General features: G+C 42.7%; 1 protein-coding gene across 1 annotated transcript in view; it reads left to right on the forward strand.

The window, feature by feature from the left end:
* The window catches only part of NUP93 (nucleoporin 93), an 83,337-nt gene that overhangs the window by 3,593 nt on the left and 65,584 nt on the right, over positions 1-14,160 (forward strand). The window contains exons 2-3 of the mRNA XM_030457901.1: positions 3,584-3,797; positions 4,345-4,462. Coding sequence (XP_030313761.1) covers positions 3,619-3,797; positions 4,345-4,462 — 297 coding nt within the window. The 5' untranslated portion in view covers positions 3,584-3,618. The remainder of the gene's footprint in view (positions 1-3,583; positions 3,798-4,344; positions 4,463-14,160) is intronic.

A 14,160-nucleotide genomic window follows, 5' to 3' on the forward strand; every position in this document is an offset into this window, starting at 1 on the left:
AACCCTAAGAAACCTGTCATCTTTTCTAGTTTCTTTTTGGCTTAAATCCAGTCAACTTGCACGATGTGGTGTTTATTTGTGGTTCTGAATGCTGGGGAAACATTAAACTGGAATTTAATGTAATAATCTGATGCAGCAGCTTCTACTGATAAGTCATGTTACAGAAGAGCCTTTTCAGTCCTGGCTTTTAGCCCAAGGTCGATCTGGTTTCACAGGTATTAGTTTAATTTCTTATGTTCTTTCTTTCCTTTAGGTGTCAGTTGTTGCTCCTGCCATCACTCTGCTTGTTACTGTGGCAGCAGTTTCCATCTTGCACAGCAGCATCAGGAGTCAGACTGCAGTCTCAGATGCAGTAAATTCTGCCAGGGTGGAGACAGAGTTGTTGGTGCTGTTAATCTAAACATTTGAAAGCTGTTGCTTTGAAAAACCTGTTTGGTGTTGGCTTTCTAGGTCAGTTTTGAGCTGTTATTTCCAGTGCTTGGTTATAATCAGAGCCACTTTAATTTGCTCCAAAATAACTAGTCTGTTCTGTATCTGCAGACTAATTCAAAGAGTTGCTGCAATTGTCCTACATAAGCAAATTCATGAGGCAGACCTTTGGGGTTGATATGGAGTTTAGGGCTAAAAAGAGGAGGTTTGGGAGAAGTTTTACAGTGCACTGATTCTCCAGTGCTTTTTGGTTTCAGTGCTCTAAAGGTTAGTTTGCTTTTTTTTTTTTTAGTTAGCTTTTTGTTTTGTGGGTAGTGAAAGGAATCACAGAATGGGCTGGGTTGGAAGGGAGCTCAGAGATCATCAAGTCCAACCCTTGATCCACTCCCCCCGTGGTTCCCAGCCCATGGCACTCAGTGCCACATCCAGGCTCTTTGGAAAGATCTCCAGACACGGAGAATCCACTACTTCCCTGGGCAGCCCATTCCAATGCCTGATCACCCTCTCCAGAAAGAAATTCTTTCTCATCTCCAACCTAAACCTCCCCTGGCACAACTTGAGACCCTGCCCTCTTGTCTTGCTGAGAGTTGCCTGGGAAAAGAGCCCAACCCCCCCCTGGCTCCAACCTCCTTTCAGGGAGTTGGAGAGAGTGATGAGGTCTCCCCTGAGCCTCCTCTTCTCCAGCCTCAACACCCCCAGCTCCCTCAGCCCTTCCTCACAGCAATTCTGCTGGATCCCTTCACAGCCTCCTTGCTCTTCTCTGGACCTGCTCCAGCACCTCAATCTCCTTCCTGAGCTGTGGGGCCCAGAACTGGACACAGGACTCGAGGTGTGGAGCTGATCAGGCACAGGGGTTCCCACTCAGAACGGGGCATCTTCACAACCCAAAGCCAGCCTGCAATCCCAGATTCCTCAGTACCCCTGACACACTCCGAGGAAATTTAAAAGTACAACGTTAATATTGCTGATGCTCTCAGTCTCACCACCGTTCCCCAGTACAACTGGCAAGGGCAGTGTTTGTCTGTCTGGACAGGTGATTTAGAAGCGCCGCATGACAATTCATTCAGACACTTCCAATCAGCAAGAGACTGATCCCTTCCTCCTGGGTGCCAGGACAAACCCCAAGAGCCGGCAGGCAGGAATGGAAGAATTCCACAGGCATGCTCCACCTCCTTCCGGAAATCTGGGAGCTACCGGGAGAGGCAGTGATCATATTTGCATTGACTTGTTAATAGGGTGAGAGAGCAGAGACAGGATTTGTTTGAAGAGATTAAACGGAGGGGAGCAGGAAAAGGGGGGGTGGAAATATTCAGTTCCTTGCCCTGCAATGCAGCACAGAACATCTTCCAGTGTTTACTCAGATGCACCCCTGCCAGAAGCAGCCTCTGTTGGCAGACACTGTCCAGAACTGATCCCACAGAGCCAAGAACTGGTCACATCCTCTGGAAGTGGGTACTGAAAGACTTCAGATTGATTTGATCCAATCTAGTCCACTTCTTCTTTGGACTGACAGGATGGTGAAGAGGAGCCAGCAGTGTGCCCAGGTGGCCAAGAAGGCCAATGGCATCCTGGGCTGGCTCAGGAACAGCGTGGCCAGCAGGTCCAGGGAAGGGATTCTGCCCCTGTGCTCAGCCCTGGTGAGGCCACAGCTTGAGTCCTGTGTCCAGTTCTGGGCCCCTCAGGAAGTTCAGGAAGGAGCTTGAGGTGCTGGAGCAGGTCCAGAGAAGAACAGGAGGCTGTGAAGGGATCCAGCAGAATTGCTGTGAGGAAGGGCTGAGGGAGCTGGGGGTGTTGAGGCTGGAGAAGAGGAGGCTCAGGGGAGACCTCATCACTCTCTCCAACTCCCTGAAAGGAGGTTGGAGCCAGGGGGGGGGTTGGGCTCTTTTCCCAGGCAACTCTCAGCAAGACAAGAGGGCAGGGTCTCAAGTTGTGCCAGGGGAGGTTTAGGTTGGAGATGAGAAAGAATTTCTTTCTGGAGAGGGTGATCAGGCATTGGAATGGGCTGCCCAGGGAAGTAGTGGATTCTCTGTGTCTGGAGATCTTTCCAAAGAGCCTGGATGTGGCACTGAGTGCCATGGGCTGGGAACCACGGGGGGAGTGGATCAAGGGTTGGACTTGATGAGCTCTGAGCTCCCTTCCAACCCAGCCCATTCTGTGATTCTATGATACAGAGCTGGACTTGATGCTTGAGACCTGGTTTGTCTTACTTGATCCCAGGGATTTTGGGTTGGAGTGCATGTGCTCTGAGAGGGAGACTCTACTGGAGGTGCCCATGGTTGTAGCACTGTTCAGCAAGACCAGATTTCTCTGATCTGTGGCTTTATGGAGATGGCAGGTGCTTGTAGCATGTAGCTGATTTAGCTGCAAATCATGGATTTAGTGTATGAAATCGAGCTTTTGGGTTTCATATTTTATTAGTGTGAACACCATTGGTGGTGGTTTATTTTTTTCTTCATGTTGACCCCAAGCACATGGTTTTATCTTTTCTGTGAAAATAACAGACCCTATTCTGAATTTGGGACTGCACAAAGCACTGATGACCTCATTTGTTACAGGCCTTGCCTTATTCTCTAGAGTTTATTAAACTATTACCTCACTGGGTTTATGCAAGCAATTCTCAGAATTGTCTGTGTACATGTATCTGCTTATCTAGTTTGCTGTTAATTTAACTTCATGTTTGTAAGTTGTGTGTTTTCAGCCCCTTTACATACATCTATACCTGTGCTTCATATGGATGTGTTTTCATTTATACTGCATAACAATTTATAATAATTTCTATTTTTAATATATAAAACCATAGAATCATAGAAGGAAAGTAACTGTAAGGATCATAGAGCCCAGCCTTCCAAACTGCTTGTATTACAAGTTAATTTATACCTAAGCTAACATCATTTTCACAGGGACTTCTCTGCTTTCATTCTCTTCTGTATCAAGGCAATATATGAACTGTCTTGCAGCTCCTGCATCCTACCTCTGATATAAACCTGCCTGAAGAACAAAGCTGCAATGAGACCACCTGAAAGTGGTTTTTTTTTGTGCTGTTTAGTGTTTGGGAAGGGTGGGGAGAAGAGAGTCATGGAAGATGCTGCTCTGTTCCCCTGGAGCTGCAGAAGCTGTTGATAGCTGAACAAGAATTTTTTCTCCTTCTTTGAAGGTTTCTTTGCATCTTGAGTGAAACCTGCAACCGAGATGGATACTGAAGGCTTTGGGGAGCTGCTTCAGCAGGCAGAGCAGCTTGCAGCTGAGACAGAAGGGATCTCTGAGCTCCCTCACGTGGAACGCAACCTGCCGGAGATCCAGCAGGCTGGGGAGCGCCTGCGTTCCCGCACGCTGACCCGCACCTCCCAGGAGACTGCAGATGTCAAGGCGTGAGTACAGAGCTCTGGCACTCAAAACTCTGCACTGAGGGCAGAAGCTTTATGGGTTTGATTTCTAATACGTGGAGAGTCTTGCCAGGAGGACGTACCCAGAAACAGTTTGACTGCAAAGCTGTTCCCCCCAACGTGTTTTGCACGTACACAAAAACAACGGGGGGGGGCATGCAACTGAAGGGCTTATCTGAGAAGGGACTGTTCCTGGTTTCAAAGTGCAGGACCTTGTTCTGTCTGCTATTGAAGACATTTACCAACATGCTGTAGCCTTATTTCTGTCTGGAAGGACTTGGCAACTGTGCAGTACTGCAGTGGAACAGCAGCAAGAGTTCAGCTGGGGTGGTTAGATAGACACATAGGGCTACTCAAAATTTGTTGGATCTTGTTTGATTGGGTTTCTTTTGTGTGTGTGCAGTTTTCATAACACAGCTGGGAGCACTGCCTGGACATGGCTGGATGCTGACCTAAATATTGGCAATGAATTTGGCTTCAGAGTTGTGTCTGCTCAATAATATTTCATACCTGTACAACTTTTTCCTTATAGGTCTGTTCTTCTTGGGTCTGGAGGGCTCGATATATCTCACATTTCTCAGCGACTGAAGAGTCTAAGTGCAGCCACTACATTTGAGCCTCTTGAACCTGTGAAGGACACTGACATCCAGGTAGGGCCAGTTCTGATATATGGGTTAAACTGCTCGTGTAACTGCCATCCCGTGTTGGTGTTCAAAGCTTTCCTAAGGCCACTGTGGAAACAGTCATGCTCTGTGTTTAATTTGCTTGTTAGAGAAAGCACAGAGGAAAGATGCTGCTTTCAGTGATGAAAGATGAGTTTGTCATTAGAGGCAGCTTTATGTACCAGATTGTCAGAAATATTTTAATTCCAAACTCTTGCTGAAGTCAAGGGGAGCTGTATGTGTACTTACTGCCTCTGTGGACCTGTCTTTGTTGGCTGGAAAGCCTCAGCTGCACAGGGATACCTCTTCCTCAGTTTTGAGACCTTTTTATGTCTGATTGGTGTACACGTGTGGAACCACTTGGCATTTTTGAGGTGTTGGAATAGGGGTCTCTAAGTCAACATGCAAAAGAGCCTTTTGTTTCACTGTGTCTCAGATGTCACAACCTTGCCTCCGTGGCAGACTCAGTGTGCTGTGCTTCATATGCTTTACCAGTGTGACTTAATCTTGTAAATTTTCCTTTGGATCATCTCTCTAGGTGTCTTAGAAATGAATGTGATCTCTCTGTTTTTACTTTATGATAGCTGCCTGCCCTTGTAGACTGTTCCCTGGTGAAGATGTCTGTTGTACTTCTTACTCATTTAAGAGCTGCTTATGGAACTGATGCTGTGGGTTGCACTGAAGATAAATCTGAATTACTGGTTAATAATTTTGAAGCTTCTATTAGCTGTGCTGGCAGAGGGAAAAGTTAGCTGGGTCAAAAGAGTTGTAAGTTTTTAGCAGTAGTATGCTCTATAAACTACTTCAGAAGGGAGAGAAAAAGGAGGTGTGTGATGTTACCCCATTTTATCTAATGCTGTGTTTGATTTAAGCATTTGGTGTGGCCCACAGTGGGTGGAGAGTCCCTAAGTCTAATCTTCTAGTTTTAGGAGCCCTGTGGTCTGCTGTCTTCAGTCTGATTTCTTCACCTCCCTGTTGCCTGGGAGGGTTCCTGCAGGTTCAGGTGTGCCCTGGGGCCCCTGGGAAGGAGCCATGTCCTGCTGGTGCACACAGCTTGGGGTTGGAGCTGCCTTCAGCTCTCTGGGGCTGGGAAAGCAGAGCCTGGGTGTTAGAACTGGCCACCCTGAGCACCTAGTGTGCTCCTCAGTGGGATTTCTTCCTGTGCCTTTGCACCTCTTCACCTTCTGGCAATTCCAAGGTGTTTTTTCCCCACCTTTCCCCCCAAAATTTGTGCACTCTGGAAGCTTTGTCTATGGTGTGATGATAAAGTGAGAGCTCTAAACCATTGGCACTGTTCACTTTGTCTTTTCTCATTATTCTTGGTTCCAGTTTCTGATGATGTATTTCTAGTTGGTAACATTAAACTTAGTACGTGTTTTCCTTGACCCCATTCTGTCTAGAGTTTTAAGGACCTGTTTATTTTCTTTTTAGATTTACTACTGCTCTTAATTCTTTGATTTGTGAGGTTTTCCCCTTCTGCTTTAACAGCAATCTTATTGTAGATTCTCAAGCCCAGAAGCAGTGGAGCTCCTGACTCTTTGGATCCAAGATTTGTGGCATAAAAGAAATGGACAGGACTGCATAATACTCTCATTTTACTTATTACCCAAACAAAACATGAACTCTTTCTTTCTTAATTATACCAGATCTCAAGGCCTTATCTTCTGGTGTGGTAATCTTATATTCTGGCGATCTTTTCAATGTGTTTTCCTCATCTCCAGTATATTTTTATCACCCATGTCAAATTTAAATATTTAGCATTAGAATGCATTTATTTATTCTAAAAAGGAAGTGTTTAAATTTGAATTAATGGAAGTTGATGTTATGGACTAAACTTGTGGGAAACTATTAAAAGTATCTGAATAAAAAGCGAGCATTTTTATTTTTAAAACAAAAAATAAGTTGCAGCTGAGTTTTCTTAATTGGAAAGTCTTCAAGAATGCAGGAGGAATTTTTTTATATATCTTACCAGCTGATATCAGAAGATTTTTCAGCCATGCCTAAACAAATCTGGTGTCAGAGACCAACTCCAAGTGATTTCTGTGGGAAATGGGTGCTTACTGGGTCCTTTCTTGAACTTTGCTCTGCCTGCATGCTTAGGTGCTGAAATGCCTCTGTCTCTATCCATTGTTTTCAGTCTATCTTTGCTGCTGAAGTTAATGATTTCTTTGGTCTCAGAGAGACAATTTGAAATGCAAACCTTTTGAAACCCAAGCTAGAGACTTTTTTCTGTAAATAAGGCATTTTGATTGCCTGTCATTTTTATGGGTCTGTATTTGTTAGGATTCTAGTCCATCCTAGCAAAGCTAGACACAAAGCACATGTGTAAGAGGGTCTGTGTCATCTAGCATGAGATCTCTCACTCCTTGTTTTCAAGCTTAAGATTCTGAATAAATACTCTTTTTTATGCAAGTTTATATTGTGCATATATATAAAATTGTCTCCTCCTGTTTAGGAAAAGCTGCAAGTTTAGCATAAAACCAGTGGTTAATTGCAAATCAATGTGTTTAAATGGCCAAAGCAACAGAGATTCAACCCTTCCTTTAGGAAAACAGCTAGAAAGCACAAATAAAAACCAGGATTAAAATCAATCCTTGAAATCAAAGTTCCCTTGCTTGCTGTTTTTCGTCATGATTAACACTGGTGGTTTGATCAGGGATCACTTTAATTTAAATCTAAATACACATCTCTGAGGCCTAATACATGTCTGCTCTGAATCTTAAAACTGTTTTGCAGGCCATGTGCTGAAAACAGGGAATTAGCTAAAATTGATTTGCAGCTGAAGTATGGCATGGTGCTCCATTTTAGGTCATCTTGCAGGCACACAGGAGTCAGCTTAAAGTGTTTTGTCCCTGCATGTTTTGCAGTGAACCAGTGCAATGGTTTTTACTGCTCTTCTGCAGATCATCCTCTGCTCTGGTATTTCCACTCAGATCTCAAGCTGTCTGATGTCAACCATGGTCTGGTATCTGGAAGTAACTTGCATGTAACATGGACATCTCTCTCATGTAGGGTTTGGTAAGCAGTCATCAGCAACAGGACCTTTTCAGAGTAGTTTTTGTTCAGGTTTTGTTGTTAGTTATATGAGGACCTTCATGTTATGCACTGCTGATTGTCCTCTGATAAGCTCTGTTAATCAAAGTAGGTTTTAAAATTATTTGATAACAAAGTTGTGGTCCACAAGCTTTTTCCTATGTTACTTTTTCTCATGCCTTCTGATGACTCTTGTTTTCATTCTTCTGCCTAATTAGTTTCATAAGGCTTCTTCAGGCTTGCTGTGTTTATTTTGGGCCAGGTGTAGCTGTCCCTTTATACAGTGTAGAATTCTCCCTCCCTAAGCACCTCCAGGATCCTGGAGGCAATGCTCAGAGTAATATAAGGAAGGGATCTGGTTTATTGTTTGACAGCACTTTACTATTCCTCTGCTGTTACTCAGTATTTACACAGACTTTAATTCCATGGCATGAGAAGGGCAGTTCTGTTCTGCATCATGCCTGTAGCCTGCACTTTCTAGCACAATTGTTACACTTTTTTTTTCTTTTTTTTTTTTTCAAACCAACAAAGACTACTTCTCATATATTTAAGGAACTTTGTTCACAGTTTATTGTCAGTATCTTTGACTTAGTTGTCATTTCTCAGTCCCATCTTGTCCTGACACTCAACACACATACTCATGAGCCTGTGTAGTTACCAAATTTAGCCTTAAATCTTTTCTGGAGGTTGCTTGTTCTTTGTAGATTCTTTAACACTGTAATTATTCTCGTATGTGTCTTCAGTTTGACCAGATAGTGGTCAATTAATAACTTAGAGCATAATTTGATTAGGAGGCTGGAACTTTTGGCAGGTGAGCACCTGAGAAGCTGCACTGGGGCTCTGGTAGAGCCTTTGTTCACCACACTGCAGGAGAAGATGCCTCAGGAGGGAAATATGGGAACTTGTTCCAGAGGCACAGTTCTCATGCTTGGCCTTTGCTGACTGTTATGTCAAGGCTACAAATATGCTTAAATCTTTATCATATGGATTTTAGGTTTCTGCTGATTTTTAAATTTGATCAAAGCCTTTACAGCATGACAATACTCCTTAGACTTCCTGCCAGGCGCTCCTACATTGATGTCTTGCATCCAGTGATTTCTCTGCCAGTTTGCTTAGCTTCTCTATCTTTTTACCTATTTATTTATTGTCTGTTCCTTCTTGCATTGCAGTGTATTGTAGCAGCCTGCATGTGGGCAGAGAAAAATGCTAGAATCCAGGCTCTCAAATGGTGGCAGTCAGCACTGCAGAGGGAGAGTTCCAGTAAATACCCTGGTTCTTGTATAGAGGGCAAAACACAAAAAAACAAAGCAGAAAACCAAAAAACAATGCACAGCAAACTAAACAAAACACAAACTTCCAAACTAAAGTACACACAAAAAGGCCCCAAACTAAAGTACTCACAAAAAGACCCCAAACTAAAGTACACACAAAAACCCCAAACTAAACTAAACACACAAAAAAACCCCAAACTAAACTAAACACACAAAAAGACCCCAAACTAAACACAAAAAAACCCCCAAACTAAACTAAACACACAAAAAACCCCCAAAACCTCAGCCAACAAAAAAAACCCACACTAAAACCAGAGGGGAGCATCATAGCACACAAAGTCCTAGGATACTGATCTGAGACATTCAGAAAATGTTAAGAAAATCTAAGATTTCACCTTAATAGAAGCCCCAGCTTGGGTTAACAAACAAGAGGGACCTTCTATACAGGACCTATTTTAAATGGTGCTCTATAGTGCTGACTAAAAAGCCATGCACCAGATTGCAGCTCAATTAATTATCTGAATTATTTATCAGTTGTAAAATGTAGATTGCTTGCACATAAAAGGGCTGTGAGTCCAGGAAATATCTCCCAGTAGAGTAGCAGGCCGGGAAGTTGATGAAAAAGATCCTAGGCTTGCCATTAAATTGTAAGGATTTGTATTTTTCCCCTCTCATTTGAAATGTGTTCTTAAATTGCACACAACTCAAACACTTCTTGCAGCAGATCCAGCTCATAACAGTTCCTGTGCTGAGTTTATAAAGATGGGGATTTTCTAAGTTGTCAAAAAACCCTATTTTGGCACAATCTTTCCAGAGCTGATGACAGTAGTCACTTGATTCCTGATACTGTAGTTAGCACATCAATAAATGCTGCTTTTTTGTCTCCTCGTGGCTTTTAAAAATCCAAGGTCAGGGTTGATTGTATGAGCTGATATCTCCAAGATGGGGTCCATGTGCACAAACAGAATACTGATGTTTTATTCAAAAAAGTTATTTCTTCATTCTCCAAAGATGCAGACTATGATATCATCTTTTTGGAAGCACTGTCACAGCAGAGCTCTGTTCTGAAATGTCTAAGCCCAGAGTCATGGTCCCAGTTTTAAGAAGTGGTGATGCTTTTAAGGCTTGGTCCTGCTCTGTGCAGATCTGTGAAATGGATGCCAGAACCAGGTATGAGCTCTCCTTGCACACACTGCAGAAGGTTTGAGGTCCCAGCTCCATGCCACTGAAGGCAAATTTTATTGAATTCTCTCATTTCTACAACAATTTCACCTTCTTTTGATACAAGCATGACTGAGAAGCTGCATACCAGGGTTTGGTCTTGATTTCTGGGTGTGGATGTTCAGAGTATTGACTGAGTAGCTCTCTGGAGATCCAGATACAGAAATAAGAGCTTTTATCTAAATGAGGGCAGTAGGTTGGACTGAAATCTGTCCAAATGGCCACTGAGGTGGACTGAAATTAAGTAGCTGGGATATCCTCAAGTTTGTCAGGGTACCATAGACAGGCTTTGTTTCAAAAGGCAGCTTTGACTTCTGCTTTAGTGCTGGTATAATCTAGGTCCCAGGATGCTCAGCCCATCCCTGTATGGTGTGTTTGTGTGTATGACTCAGAATTTAAAAATGCTTCCTCTGACATCAGGTACCAAAAAGGTGCTCTATTCAACCAGTGAGTTCTTACTGCTGTTTTGTGTTACCATTTGCTACATACTTGGTGGTATCTGCTAGAACAATACCAAAGCCTCTGGTAATCTACTGAAGTGTCACTAAAATCCGAGTAAAAAATGGAAATGCTGACACAACCTTAAAGGGGCATCCTCAAGTGCTGTTCACCATCCAGTGCCTGCATTAGCTTAGCCTGAAACTGCATTTTTCCTTTTGCAGATTTTGTCCTTTCCCATTTGCCAGACATTGATTTCCCCACCCCCCTTCTCCAAGTCCTTCAGTTCTAATGGAGCTTGAAATTAAGGTGGCTTTATTTTTCTGTCGCTTCCTTGTTCCCCCTAATCGATGGTGCCAGCACAGCTGTGGGGACCTTTTAACCACTGCAGAGCCAGGACAACGAATACAAGAGGAAAATCTACATTTTTTTTTGTTTGGGTGGGGTTTTTTTGTTTGTTTTTTTTCTTGGGGTGAGGTTTTCAGTTGTTGGTTTCTTTGCATTGCTGCAGTCCAAATGGGAAAGGTTATTGTTGTCAGTCATGGCTGTGAGTTCTTCAAAAGCTGTAGAAATCTTATGCTCCCAAAATACCTTTCTAGAAAGGTTCTTAGAAGTTGTTTTTTTCCCTCCTGCTACCAGTGCGTGCTAGGATCAAACCCTGCTATCTTCTTTGCTTAGGTTGTCTCATTGATTTCGTTCAGGATTTGACTCTTAATGTATACATTTAGGCATGTAAAACAAGAATATAAATATCCTGGTAATTAAATGTGGCCAGAGGCACTTTTAACACAATTGAAGCAGGCAGTGGTGTGGAATGAATGAGTATTTTGACATACAGCAAATGAAGTGAAGGAATGTGGGCCTTAGAAATATAAATTACAGAAACTTCCTCATCTAATCCCTGCTGTGTTTGCATGGCTGCCTTCTTTTATGCAGCATGGAAGCTTTACATAAACTGCAGCCTGCATGAGACTTGCAAAGGGGGTCTGCAGTGTTGCAGTCTTGGCCAGGCAGCCAGGGGCTCGGTGGCCTCCCTGCCACCTTCCTGAGAGGCTCCCAGGGTCCCTCTGATGAACAGTTGGGCTCCAAGCCTCCCAAAGCCCCTGCTGAGCAAAAATCTGCAGAGCAGGGGACCCCTAGATGATCTTTTTCCAACCCCTAACACACACAGAATTGGAAAAGACCTCCAAGATCAAACTTTCTGTGGTTCTGTGAGATGCCAAGGTGTGCACAGGCTGAGAGGTGACTGGGGTTTAAAGCTACAGGCTTCTCTGTTCCATAGCCAGCATGGAGCTGTTCTGTTTACTTGGGTGTTTAAGTAAAGCAAAAAACCCAAACAAGCAGCTCCTGGCATCAGGTAGGTAAGTGCATAACACATCATAGAAAGAGGGAGAAGAAAACCAGAGAAATAGAAAAGGCTGGGAATGTATTTGGGGTTTTGGTTGTTTTTTTGCTTGTTGCTTTTTTTCCCTGGCATGCTTAGTTTACATCTAAGCAGCATTTTTCTCTAGTTTTCATTACTGATTTAGTAACATAATTTAGCAGTGCAGTTGTAAATTACTTTGGCCCTATTAGCCTTAAAAGCAAGCACAAACACCCCCCAAAAAACCCTAAGCTATGGTGTATTTAATGCAGAATACTGTGGTGTTTTCTTAGTTTGCCAGTCACTCAGTAACTGCTTTGATACTGAATTATTTCAAATGTCTTTTGTTTGCCTGGTGGTGTGCTGCCACTACTGCTACTGGAGTAGTTCCATGGTGGACTTCCAGTTCATTATGGTTCTGATCATGGATTCCTACCCCTAGGGGGGTTAGAAAGAGGGAGAGAAGAGACATGATCTGCCTTTGTCTTTTATCATGGGTAAACAAGAGACTATGAAAGGGACGTTTCAAAACTTTATGCTAATGCAAGGTCATGAGATGGAAGAATTCAGAACTCTTGTTCCAGTAGCTGTGTTTATTGATCTATTTAAATTCTGCTGTGTCTTGGCACATTTTATATTTCCTGTCTGCTTAATCCAGATATGTTCTTTGCATTTCAAATAGGTACAACTGTAGACTTTTAATAAACACATTTGAAGTATCTATCATAACCATCTTAAAACAGAGCCCAGATTTGGGAGTCTTAACACTTGGCTTCTTTCCCCCCTCCCCTCCTCTTTTTTCCTCCTTATTCTGTGTAGTTCTGTCCTTTGAAAACTGTTGCAGTTCCTAATTGAAAGGTAACTCCTACCCTGTGGAGGGACAAATAGGGTATAAAAGGCAAGCTGGTGATCATGTCTGCAAAAAGCAGCCCCTGTTGCATTGAGGTACAGACATCTCTGCTTTTCTCATTAGCAGGGCAGGACCACAAGTAGCTGAACCTCTGAAGCAAACCTTGGCAGACCCTGCTTGGGACAAGGTTATTATTGCAAAAAACACTGCAGGGCCCTCAGTGAGTGGGGATCCTTGTGGTATCTTAGCAGAAGGATGCCACTTCTGGCAGTGTGCAACCTCTTAATGTCATGCTGACCCATTAATTTAGTGCTCACTGAGGTTTTGTAGTGACTGCTGACCAAGACAGTGTGTGTGTGTGTTCAGAATGTGCAAATGAACTGTTGAAATCTGGGTTTTCATGACACTGGGAAAATTGAGTAGGACAGTTTCATCTCAGTGATGACATGGATTAGTGAGAAGATACAACACTGAGATGCAAATGCTTGCAACCTGGCCATTTGCTACCTCCACCTATGTCACAGAGCAATGACTTAGGCTAAAGAGATGGTTTTATTTATTTATTTGAGGCTCAAATGTAGCTTTTGCAAAGCACTACTCCATTTTGTATTGTAAAATATTGGTATTTCCATCAGTTAAAGCTGTTACAAAGAAAGTGTAGAATTCACAGGGTAGGATTTGGAGATTTCCAGTACCTTCATTCTAGCCCTGAAATAAAAGATCTACAGGGCTGTGGTGGAATTTAACAGTGGAACTGGTTATATGAAGCAAACCCAATTCATCTTTCTTCCATTTAAGGGGGAAAAAAAAAGATAAAAACTAACAAAAACATGAATTGGGCTTCTAAGATATTAAAAGTTTTTTTGCATAGTAACAGGATAAGACCAAAATGCAGAGTGGGTTTCTATTTATTTTAAAATTCCATTTATTTTTGAAATAATCCATTTCTTTATTGAGTGGACCATGCTACACAGGCCTCTGTGAAACTTGGAAGTGGAGACACTGGGCTTTGTGGAAGCCCTGCTTGTAGCCATGCAGAAGTCTTGTAGGGGATTTAAGCTGTAGGTTTGGGAACTAAAAAGGAACATTTTCCCACTTAAGTCAGTATGTTTTTTCAGTTATTTCTGAAAATGAGGAAGGAAATTTCCCAACTGCAATGAGAAGAAAAGAATTCTGATTTTCAGCAGGATTAAATGAAATAGGACAGAGTGGGTTGGAGATGATCATACAGAGAGGTGGGTTTGTAACTTTTCTCTTGAAATGTTTTTTGGTAGGGTTTGGTTTTGGTTTTTTTTTTGCTAGTGTCTTTATTACTTAGGCTTTTCCTTGATAATGTCACATGGTGCTGTGAGCTGTACAAAACAAATCCTTCTTTCTTCCTTAAGAGTCTGTAACACTCCAGCCAGACTGTCTTGCTGAATTCCAGTGGTCACAAACCACATAAAATTCCACTGAGATTTATTACTAAACTGTTTGCATAATTTATCAGTCTGGGAAAGGCCACAGGTAT

The sequence above is a fragment of the Calypte anna genome, chromosome 11, assembly GCF_003957555.1.
Source record: "Calypte anna isolate BGI_N300 chromosome 11, bCalAnn1_v1.p, whole genome shotgun sequence".
Lineage (NCBI taxonomy): Eukaryota > Metazoa > Chordata > Aves > Apodiformes > Trochilidae > Calypte > Calypte anna.